The 12,485-nt window shown below is 35.4% G+C and overlaps 1 protein-coding gene across 2 annotated transcripts; it reads left to right on the forward strand.

The window, feature by feature from the left end:
* Positions 1–5,350: 5,350 nt before the first annotated feature.
* LOC125229735 lies at positions 5,351–10,291 on the forward strand. Of its 2 annotated transcripts, none has more exons than XM_048134662.1 (7): positions 5,351–5,481; positions 5,604–6,716; positions 7,010–7,563; positions 8,700–8,822; positions 8,912–8,974; positions 9,086–9,208; positions 9,599–10,291. In XM_048134662.1, the coding sequence occupies exons 2-7, from the start codon at positions 5,960–5,962 to the stop codon at positions 9,788–9,790; spliced, it is 1,812 nt and encodes a 603-aa protein (XP_047990619.1). In that variant the 5' UTR covers positions 5,351–5,481; positions 5,604–5,959; the 3' UTR covers positions 9,791–10,291. The 2 variants fall into 2 exon arrangements, with proteins under 2 accessions (XP_047990619.1, XP_047990620.1); XM_048134663.1 differs by having other exon boundaries at positions 7,013–7,563.
* The last annotated feature ends 2,194 nt before the right edge of the window (positions 10,292–12,485 follow it).

Genomic DNA, 12,485 nt, shown 5'->3' on the forward strand with positions numbered 1-12,485 from the left:
ACTTTATGCAATTTGGACATAAAAAGAACTCAACAGAATGCAAATTCAACATTTTAACATTCAACATCCTGCAAATTCAACTTTTTGCAAATCCAACATTTTAGGAATTCAACTTGGTGGTCCTGGAGGCTAATTACATACATATAGCCCCTTGAAGTTCATTTTATACCACATGGTGGCAAAAGTGGCAAACAAGCATATCGCTGTGCAGATCGACAGCAGTTTCGACATAGGCAAGTAAAGTACTGCTTTGCGTACTAGTGCGGTAAAATATGTAGGTACTCATATTTAAAATCAAAAACAATACTTTTTCATATCATAATCCCCTCTACCAAAGTTAATAAAGATCAGGCATCATCTTAACTTAACCCATTCACCCGCCACTCGCCCTCGATTGTGGACGCCATTAACCATAACTTTTCTACAAATGTGGAAATGCAACTATCCAATCCAATCTATGGTTAGTGGGGATTGATAATTCCTGTTTTAGATAATTTGAGTTGTCTGAACGCATCCCGGTACTCTTAACCTACCTATATCTTAGTTATGGAGCCGCGTCAAAGGGTAGACTAGATGTTAATCTTAGTATAATTACTGATACCTATCTAGATAGATAGATAGATAGATCTTTATTTGCATTCCAATATGTTACATGGGCATATACATAATGGACCTTGGAAAGGGTGTAGCAAAACATTTAAGAAAACGTATGTTTCCTTCTCAGGCAAATCTTTTGGGACATATTTCAACAATAAATTGCTGAATCTGAACATGCTAAACAGAAAAGATCATACTTGTAATTACGCTTTAAAATAACAGTTATAACCTTAAACTCTAAGCATACAGCAGTCAAGCTTAAAAATAAGTTGATAATAAAAATGGACAAATTGAGCACAGAAATCCTTAGCAACAGCTACTCCAGTCTTTCTGAACAGAACAAAGATGAAAGTGACAGAATTGATTATTATAGTCTTATTAAAGACAAAATCAGTGAAGATGCAGTATTTAACGAAAATCAGAAGACGTATCATGAAAAATACACATCTCACCATACAATAGAAAAATTAAGTGCACAAGTCATGAATCTACCATACAATGAATACAAAGAAGTTATAAAAGACGAAGCCTCTGAAAGCACTAAGAAATTTTCCTTGAAGGAATATGATATATTAAAACGAATAAAAGAAGTGTATGATGCTTGCTCTTGCAAGATTTGCAGGTGTGTTATGGGTCCGACGGTAACACCCCGTGAAGAATATTGTGATTGTGAGCCTTGCAAATGCAGAGACTGCACACTAAATAACATAAAATTCAATATTATTAAATTAAAGTATTTACTGCCAGGAAGTGAGTCATTCTTAAATGATAACGTTAAAAACACCAGTTGTAATTGTAAGCCGTGTAGCTGCATTGAATGTATCCAGAATTGTGGTATAAGAACGAAGACGACAACGGATAAGATAACGAATCCGACTAAGAAAAAATATAATCTACAAAAAACTATTCCAACTCATGACCACATATTGGAGTAAAAAAAATATTGTATCGTCCTGTAACACCGCATGAGGCTGTAAATAAAAAGTGTGGTTGTAATAACTGCGAATGCATCTTATGTGAATCACAAAGTAACAATGTGGCTTATTCTTTATCGTCGCGGGATAAGGACAAACCATTTAAAAATTTAATAGGTCGTGAAATCAGTAAATGTGCAACAAAACAACCTACCACACAATCAATTAACTATGCTACATGTGAATGTGATACTAATAAGTGTAATCATCTACAACGGGTTCGAAAGTATGAACCCAAAAACGATTTAAATGAAATAAACCCGGCTAACAAATATGAAGGATCAGACAAACCGTTTCTGGATCGTATGATATGTAAAAATCCTTTGACATACGAAAGCGATGAATTTAAACAAATACACTCTATGACCCCAATCAAATACTACATCCTTTGATAAATCCAGACGTGGCATTATATTTTACGCGCCCAGTACATTAACACTTCACAATGATGACAGTAACCGAAACTTAAATAATGAAAGTCAAAGAAAACGTACTCGGTTTAATAAAGATAGAACTGTGTTGACTGCAGTTTTCAATACAAATTCTCTTGCACCCAATAACCCGCAGAAAGGTTTATCACTATCAGTACTTAATAAGCACAAGATAAGTTCATGTTCATTGTCGTCGGTATCATCGGTATTGTCATATGAAAACAAAGGATGCAGCAAACGTACTATTTCCTTACACGATACAATTATTTTAGAGAATTTAACAAAATTTCATTCAAATTTAAATACTAATGAATTTCTAAAATATGTTCAACCTAAGTATACAAATCACCATAGCATTTACCACTGCTCTAACATCAAACCTGATTTTAATAATGATGATGGTGTTAAGTTTGTACATAAAATACATCAAGATATAAATTATATCGGGAGCAGAGTAGATGCAACTGTGTTATTTGATCATTTAAACCAATTCTTCACAAAGAAAAGTAATGCTGAACAAACCAATAGTATACACAAAACTTTGCTGAATGCTAAGCTTTTTACTTTGGATTTGACAAAGATGTTATACAAGTACGAAAAGGCAAATTCAGAATTTAAAAGTATTTCAAAAAAACTGAAGAAATCACTGCATATGATTTTAAATGGTTTAAGAAGTAGTGACTGTGATGTTATTGTAAATCAAGCTGCTGATGTTGAAGAAAATAATGGGACAACAAAGACAGAAAACGATGCAAACTCTAAGGTTTTAAAGTAGATCATCGATCTAAGCTAGTGACTATGACAAGGGCTCCTATGGATCAATCAGAAGTGCCTAGAATCACAGGACAGGAACCTGTGGCTAATGATACGGTAAACTTTGTACTTCACAACTACAACATGTAAAAGCGATGTGTCACCTATTTATACAAGCATAGATTATGTAGTTTGTGATATCGCTTTTTATTTATCTATAATGGTAAATATCATTAAAATTATATTTATTCCATAAATTAAAAAAAAAGAAGAAGAATCAAACTAGACTTTACCAGTTGGAGTAGGTAGTTAAAATAACTATATATTTCTCTATTTCAGGTTGATTTACTGAGAGCTGAAAAAATACGCGATATTTTGAACCAGAACATGATGCTGGATCTTTTCACTGAACAAATATCTTCACCAAAGAAGATGACCAGAATTTAACTTCCCCAGCTTGACATAATTACTACGTCAATAAATGTATATTTATATGCAATAAAATATTTTTGGCTTGTCAGTTTTATGCGGCGATACTGGAAGATAAATGTGTTGAATGTCTTTATTGTCTCGTTTCCCATGCCAAGACAGGTACATAGTACCTACAGTCACCGCCAAATATATCGGAGCTGCCGAAATTTTCACAAATATTGAAACATGCACTCCTAAACATCTTGATAATACATTCGCGTTCCAATATTTGTGACCACTTTTTTGTCCGGTCCGACATATAATATCACAAGGCTTAGTAAAAGTAGATTAAACTAGGTATGTAACTGGCTCCTAAGGGTCACTTGCATTGCACCACCGAAAATGGAGGGTTAACCCGAGGTTAACCCACCATTTTATATGAAATTTGACAGTTGACAGCTCACTAACCTTGAGATAAGCAGGTGGCGCAAGTGGCCCTAACCTAACTGTACTGTATCTAGTGTCATCAAAAGTTTAGTGACAAATCTGCGCACGTAGAGCAGCGGATGACATGAACAGAACAGAATTGATTAATGATTATTTCCTATAAAGTTCCTAAAAATTCTACTATTATTGGTCGGTACATCTTGAAAAACGTTTAAATCAGTGAGGCTCCTAAAATGTATGGATAGCTCTTAGAGCTCGTTCTCAATATGTCGGATGTAGGGTCCTGATTTTCATCGGGTGTCGGCGCCTCTATTCCCAGTCCCACGAGTTGGTTGTCGGGCCATGGTCGGGCCCGTATTTCAAACCGTGTTGTGTTGCTATGATAAAAAAAACCGGCCAAGTGCGAGTGGGACTCGCCCACCGAGGGTTCCGTATCCGTACAAACTTTCAATAGTTAAAACCATGTTAAAACAATCTCATGTTTCTCATATAACTCTAAAGACTTGACTAGAAGTATATAGGTATAGCGCCATCTCTTAATATGCGCAACCTGTATGTATAGTATGTTGGATTTCAGGGATAATTCTTTATAATGTTAACCGATTTCGACAGTTTTTACTTTATTTGAAAGATATTTTTCTATGTAAAATCTCTTGTGAATTTGAAGTACGATGTAAATTTCATTATAAATTGAAAGTTAAAATCCGGAAGTTTTTTCTTACTAAAAAAATTTTTCCAAGATATAGATACGATTTTATTTTTCCTGTAATATTTGGGCCATTTTATTCAAAGTTGTCCACCCCTTTTTTGTAATATGGGTATTTTTTTACGCGATTAATACTCAGTATCGCGAGCTCTTTCGATCCTGATAGGAGAAAAAAATGCCCCAAGATTTCCATACATTTTTTCGAACCTTCCATTCCATTACCGCCATACAAAATGTACGAAAAAATGGTAACGGAATGGGAAAACCTTGGGACACTTTTTTCTCCTATTAGAATTGAAAGAGCTCGCAATTCTGAGTGGAAACCACATCAAAATTTCCAAATCCAAAAAAAAAGTGGGGTGGACAACTTTGAAAAAAAAAATGGCCCATTTAGCATAAAACCAATATTTCATAATATTTCGTTGGTAAATTTTGGAGATAAAGGGAGGGGGGCGGTATTTTTTACAATTCTTCCTTTATAATTCTTTTTTTCCACTACAAAAAAATTATAAAAAATATTTTTGATATGTACAATTTAAATTATTTCTAACGATTCCCCACTTGACTTAGTACCTTGAAATTTACAGTTTGCCCCCCCTTTCATTTTGGCAATTTTCTACAATGAATATTAATAAATTAAAAAAATTATACTTTCAATTTATAGACGTTAACAATATTCATAACTGTTCCAAAATTCATAGCGATAACATAAAGCAGTTCTCGAGATCTTAAGTACCTAATGTGACAGACGGACAGACAGACAGACAGAGCGACACCATAAGGTTTTCTTTTGTACCTTTTTGGTACGGAACCCTAAAAAAGTTCCATTTCTAGTATTTCTACATGTACAGACTGTAAAACGCTAACACAACTTTTTGTTCAATTTATATGTTCAATTCATAGATTATAATAAAAACTCATATTAGGTATATATATATTGTTTGTCAATTTTGTCTCTGACATCCAAAATCTGACAATAATTTTGAACAAAAACGTAAAATTTACAAGACCATCTTTTCACTTAAATATTAGCATGTAAAAATTAAAGATTTCATATATTAAACTCTCATTTAGTAGGGAGACTAGAGTAAGAAAATCCCATGAGGACTCCAAATAAGTACTTTCTTGTAAACCTGGATAGCCCTAATATATGTGACTAAAGGTACTTGCTTTGTTCTAGTTCGTTCTATGTTAAGCTAACAGATACCGACCGCTACTTTTTCATGAAGTAGGTACCTACTCCAAGCGTATCTTATCACTTACCCATTTGTTATTGATTTACAGAAATTCAGTGACCTGTGTTACTTGATTGAGTTATGGGGACTCCCAATACATAGAAGAAAAATCCATAACCACTTCAAATAAAGCTAAAAATTTTAATACAAAAACAACGATTTAAATCTAAATGTGACCCCGCTTTCATTTGTAGAAAGCGGGGTCTGATGTCTGTCCTCGGTATTATTTAATCTCGGATCTTGATCCAGACTTCTCGCATTTTAATCTGCCCAACATTGAACAACATTATAGATAGAAGGAGAACTACCTTCTTGTGTACCTAATTAACTCACTATAATTGGTCAAAAAGAATTCACCATTAGTTACTAGATAGTTCCTTTAGTTATAACTCAAGCTCAAAAATAATGAATCTGTCCCCAGAATCACAGGAACTTTATATTTCTAATATTTTCAAAACAATGTCGGCAATTTATAACGCATGCGTGTGTACGATTTATAAATATTTATCGAAAAACTCGTCATCTACCTTGGCTGATGCCTGCAAATGTAAACCATGCAAATGCGAGAAGTGTACCATGTTTGTAAAAACCTATGATAGTAACAGTAATGAATGCAATCATAAATCACACGGAGTAATGATGTCACATCATGCTGAACATAAAAATAATATTTGTGAAGAGCACCTTGCTAAATCTATCATTTATGATGCCGAGAATACAGCAACTACTACAACACTTTTTGGAGACGCACAATCAGACAGCTGCCAGTATTCGCCTTGTTCATGTGCTAATTGCATACAACGATGCCTTAGTTTACCGCTAGTGAACCAACCGCGTTCAGGCCGGCCTATCAAACCTGGAATCAAACAATTGAATGAATTGCAAAATAGTAGCTTTAACGACTCTCGCAGTTTTAACCGTGTATCCGGTGGTGATATGGTCGGAAAACCACGGAAACATAAATTTTACACTGCTATAATAGGAAACCATCAACTGATGACACAGAAAGTGGATTTTACAGACGCTGTATGCAAATGTTCGTTTTGTGAGTGTTCGTCATGTCCTTATCGAGAACAAGCACCAGCAGTGGGATCTCAGGAAAGTTGTAAAACTATTAGTCTAATAAAACAATATGTTGAAGATGAGTGGAAACGAAAGTTAGGTAAGGTGAAATTTGTGTTCATTATGTTTATTTCAATGAGTCTGTAGATACAGTCTAGAATAAAAACTCCGTCCTACCTGAAGTGCAGAAATTGATATATAATATACTTAAACTATTATATCTATCTTCCGTACTAAATACTATGAAAATCTATTCGTTTTTAAGCTAGAGTCTCTTCGTGTAGTATCTATCTGATGTAGGTATGACCAAAGTATTTTATATCATCATTATTTAGGTAACCTAGTTGATTAATGATACACCGGGTGACACTTATTTTACTAATTTTTCATCAGCAGGAAGTAAAGCTACAGATTATAAATATGACTATGAGCTTCGTGGTGGCAGTCTAAAAAATACATTCAGCAAATTTGGTGCTATAAGCAGTGCAGAAAATTGTAGTAAATGTAAATCTGACCCCAAATCTTGCCATTGCTCTATAAAAAGAATGCTAAATAATCTATACGAGCATGACATTGAAATTGAAGAACGTCAACATACATTTCCGAATGAACACTATAAAAATAGCTGTTCATGTAACTTAGTAAATGCAGAAACTAATACAGAATACAAGACAACCGACAAAAGTACTGAAACTAATAATCAGCATAGCGCAGAAAATAAAGTAAAAACTTATGAATACAACTTAAAAATCGATATTACTACACCTGATCTTGACAATATAAGCAAGCTTTCAACTAAACAGAAGATAGTTAAAATATCTAAAAACAAAATAAAGGAAAAGACGCAGTCCGTAATGAATGATATTATAAACGATATTTCGAAAAATTCTCTAACGGAAAAAGTTAGCCAAGCTCAAGCTTCATGTTCGGACCGAAAACTGAACAAGGTAAGAAGGGAAAATCTTTAAAAAATAGTATTATGACTCATTAATGCTCTTTCTGGCCATCATATCACGATAGAGTCATAATAGAGCGACGGCGAAAAATATTTTTAATTAGTTCAGTGATTTCATACTTAACATACATCTTAGCTCATCTTTTCTATATATTTTTTAACCGTCGCCTCATATCTCTCAAGAAGGACGGTTATCAAGTCGTCTGTATGTTTTTTTTTTATGTTTGTTCATCGATATCTCCGTCGTTACTGGACCGATTTTGATTTTTTTTTTTGATTGAAAGTATATGCATACAGATTGGTCCCATTTTTCTCAGAACCCAGTTCTGATGATGGGATCCTGGAGAAATCGAGGGAACTCCTCAAATCTGAAAGGCATACATATGGTGATTTTTGTGTTTTTAAAGGAACAGCGTGCATTTAGGTACGGAACAGTGACATTTGGTGCAGTGGAACTGCTGATGATGGCCAGAACGGAACTCTTCAAATCTGAACGGCACGCTTATAGTGACTTTGGTATTTTTATAAGAACAGCATGCACTTTCGTCCAGAACAGTGACATTTGGTGCAGTGGAATTGCTGATGATGGTCAGAACCGAACTCCTCAAATCTGAACGGCACGCTTATAGTGACTTTGGTATTTTTATAAGAACAGCATGCACTTACGTCCAGAACAGTGACATTTGGTGCAGTGGAACTGCTGATGATAGTCAGAACCGAACTCCTCAAATCTGAACGGCACACTCATAGTGACTTTGGTATTTTTGTAAGAAAAGCATGCATTTAAGTTCAGAACAGTGACATTTATTTAGTATGTTTGTTAAGCATATTGAGTTTTCAAGTCAAAGTTTGTCAAGCTTCGATTTCTTATAATATAATCGGATTCATGAGGAATTGAGGAAACTCCTCAAACCTTAACGTTATACGTATATTCATTTGTGTTGCAATAATTAAAGCATTAAAAGCAGTTTTAAAAAATACTTACACATTTCTACATAATCCCACATTCGCAAGTAGCTTTCACCAGAACCCGAAAGGCGACGGTTTTTTTTTTTTAAAAATTATTTTAACGCTGCATTTGAATTCTATTAATATTTCATAACGTACGTACTTTGCTTCTTTTCGTAGACGGAAAGTTTCATTATTGGCTGCATGACCCCGATGCATACTGTCATAGGGAAGAGTACTGCAAATTTTGAGGAAGCTATAAAATCAGAATTGCCGTCAAAAGACGGTTCGTTTCTGTTTCAGGTAAATATTTATTAATAGATACTGAATAAAACAGTAAATAGTTGCCCGTTTTCTATTGTCTTTGGGTGCGTAATGGTTTTTGTTTTCAGAACGAAATATTATGTCCAAGATCGCCAGAAGAAATCTCAAATACTGTCTCAATATTAGATCCGGTAAGATTTAAAGAATTAGGCTAATTCCTGCACAGTTTTTGGCACTTGTAACAGATCCTTCCATCTTCTACTTTAAATTGTAAAACATAGACTGCTTCCATAATTTGACAGGAAATGGGGAGTTATGTGGATCAGCTTAGAGTTCAAGAACCGTGTGCAAGAAGGGTGTCACATCATACAGTTAGTCTCAGGTGGAAGGTGCCCAAAGCAATCGAAGGAATAATGGGATACGAGGTAAGTTTCAATGGCACTAGTTTTTATTTTATCTGGGTCTGGGCCTACCTAGAATAGGACCACCGCATAAATAAGAACAACATGAAATCCATGATAGATGGGCTACATTAACCCTTCGTATGCGTAATTTGAATCTAGTTTTAAATGTCAAGGTCACGTTTTCATATTTGCTTAAATTTTTTTTTATTTATAAACTTGGGATAAGGCAGTCTAAACGGACGTAAGCTTTTTATAGGAAAAAAGGGAGTATACAAGCTCATACACACCATTTGTAAAACATATTCCATAGTTACACAGATTCTATTTATACATCAGAAAGGGTTGTAGTACCTACTACTAGTGCGCATTAAATATAAGGTACCTACTTATCAAAATGACCGTCTTTTTCAGATACTCGTAGACGGCAAATCCATCGAGATGATAAACAACCCCAGACGCTGCATGGCAGTAGTGAGCTGTCTCCCTCCCGTGCCGCGACTCCTGATCACCATCCGGACCATCACCAAAATGCCCGGCCTGGGGTTCCTTCCTTGCACCACTATCGGATATCACCCGCGGGATAATAAATATATTTGCATTTAGGTTTTCGTCTATATCTCTCACCGTTGCATCAAATTAGTAATTCAGAGTTTAATGAAAGAATGAAAACACGTCGTCGATTTTGAGTGCCTGCCGTAGTCACCAAAGATTTAAATTGAGTTTGTTTTAATGTATGCCGTACGTCGTCCCGTACCTGCTTAACGGTGACATCTCAAAAACACTTTTTCGAGAAATCGTATCAAAAGTTTTGACACTGTTGATGCCAAGTTTTTGTATTGCGTTGTAGGGCCTTGAACTTTCAGTACCTAACAGGTATCCCAAGCAGTAGCAAATAAGTTTCAATGATAAGTATTATTAGGTAGGTAATAAACTCGTAAATCTCGTAATGACTAAAACTGGGCCGTGCTCTTCATAATTATGTTTTTAATGTTTCATTCATTGGATGTTTATCTCTTGTTTTATACATAGGTACCTACATAGTAAAAATGTGTCTTATTTTCAGAGTAAAAATATAAAATTTGTGAAAAATAAAGTAAAACTAGAACTGTAACAATTTTTCATTTGCACTTCAATAATAGTTATTTGTTTTACACGGGGGCAAAGTTGTTGTTTAACCAAAGCAAGCGAAAGATTCCAATATTGAACCGCGAGCGTAGCGAGTAGAGCGTTGCGACGGTTTCAAGGCACAAAGGTTAAACAAACTTTTCACCACACCAACGGGTAAAGGCTTACTTTGCTATTCGAAAACAGATAGCAAAACTGCATTTTATCCACAAGTAAACCTTTTACCAGTTGGTGTGGTGAAAATATTATTAACCCTATACCATGCCGCTAAGTAGCGTCGTGTCACTTTTTTTTATTCCTATACTACCTAATAGACACAGTAGGTAATAGGTATTATAAAGAGTGCTACAGATTTGCAACGTCTTGTACAACAGATAATTAATTATGTGCCTGTAAGCCAAAAATAGTACATTGTGCAACAAGGGGAGGAAGTTGGAGCTTTGGTTGAAGGTTGGGGCTTGCTGGAGCGATTTAAAGACTAAAGTTAGTAATATTCATACTCCCGAGTTACACACAATGTTTTTCATCACACTCGCAATTAGGCTTGTGTCGTTCACGAACTATGAACTGTTAGGAATAAAATCCCATCAATGACCGAAATGAACTGAATCTTTCAGTGGTCTGAGAATCGGTCTTTGCTCCTTTAGGTCAGTATAGGATCGGCGAGCGCGAGCGGTTTGGATCGAGAACGAATGTGTGACTGCGCCGACCGAGAGTGAGAGCTACTTAGCAGAGCAACAAAAAAAGTCAAGTTTTCATATTAAACTTCGGTTACTTACAACCTTTCGGCCCGGAATGTTACTATTTGTGGACTGTTCGTATAATTTTGACACTATTCGGTCCCATTCGTTCTGATCTTTCCGACCGCAGTGGTCGCTGGTCTGGCTGAACTAAATGAGCAAAAGACCTAAAAGAGCGAACTAGTTCATGGGAGCGATTGAACGAGATCGGAGCGCTCCGATCAACGAACGAAACGGCACAAGCCTACTCGCAATGTAAAAAATATGTAAATAGATGTAAAAAAGTTTAGTACGGTACAAGAAATTTCATTATTCCCTTGGGAGAACGATTTTTCTATAACTCACGCTCTGCCTGCGTGCAATAGCACATTTAAAGTGCGGGTGTGATGAAAACAATGTTGGAGACGTTTTCCCATTGCCTAAGTAATGAATTGTCATAATTATTCAAATTTTGATCACGCTCTCATACTAACGCAGGCGGAGTTATAGAAAAATCGCCTCCCGGACCACCAGGTTGAATTCCTAAAATGTTGAAATCCCGAAACGTTGACTTTCCCAGAATGTTGATTTTTTTCAGTTTCGCAAAATGTTTAATTCTCAGAATGTTGAAATATCAAAAAGTTGAATTCTCAAAATGTATACTTTCAACATTTCGGGATTTCAACATTTTAGGAACTCAAGTTTATATTCCTGGAATCTTTTTTTAACATGGGTATTTTTTAATATGATTTCTACTCTGAATCGCGAGCTTTTTGGTCCTAATAGGAGAAAAAAATGTACCTTTGATGGTCATGAATTTCAGTCTTCAGACTGTATTTAACCCATTGCTGTAACGGGGAACAAAATTTTAAGGCATTTTGCTTCGAAAAGGCTCATCAGTGGAGTCTTGGAACTTAAATATGCCCTGAAACTATATAGCATGTAACAAAAGTCAATAGGGATAATTTCGACATACAGATATGCTCGGGTAATTTCGAAAGGGGAATCTTGATATGATGGAAATAATGGTGATTTTTATGTGACTTTCAAAATTAAACGACGTTCGAAATTACCCCAATGCACCTTACTTCAACAGCCCGCAAGACCAATACCCTGATTGCTATTTAAGCGGAAAAAATTGAAACTCATTTTTTTCGAACTACGAAATTTTTTCACTTGTATCACACTTAGGGCCCATTTAGACGGTACGAGAACTCGCATTCGAGTTTTATTACATTGCGGTATTTGATGGCTGTCCAAAATTGTATGTAACCTCAACAGCCCGCAATGTAACTAAAATCGCATGCGAGTTCGCATGTCGTCTAAATCAGGCCTTAGGGTAATTAGTAACCCTATCAGCTGTTAAAGTATCACTCGGGGCCTTTGTTACACCCTGTAGGTACCTACTGCAAATTCAATCTTATGGAAATTCAACATTTTAGGGTTCACCATAC

Source organism: Leguminivora glycinivorella, chromosome 9 (genome assembly GCF_023078275.1).
Source record: "Leguminivora glycinivorella isolate SPB_JAAS2020 chromosome 9, LegGlyc_1.1, whole genome shotgun sequence".
Lineage (NCBI taxonomy): Eukaryota > Metazoa > Arthropoda > Insecta > Lepidoptera > Tortricidae > Leguminivora > Leguminivora glycinivorella.

Coding starts and splice junctions, on each gene's coding strand:
- LOC125229735 (XM_048134662.1), top strand. CDS start 5,960: ATGAATCTGTCCCCAGAATCACAGGAACTTTATATTTCTAATATTTTC. Junction 8,975..9,085: donor CTGTCTCAATATTAGATCCG/GTAAGATTTAAA, acceptor ATAATTTGACAG/GAAATGGGGAGTTATGTGGA. Junction 9,209..9,598: donor AAGGAATAATGGGATACGAG/GTAAGTTTCAAT, acceptor CGTCTTTTTCAG/ATACTCGTAGACGGCAAATC.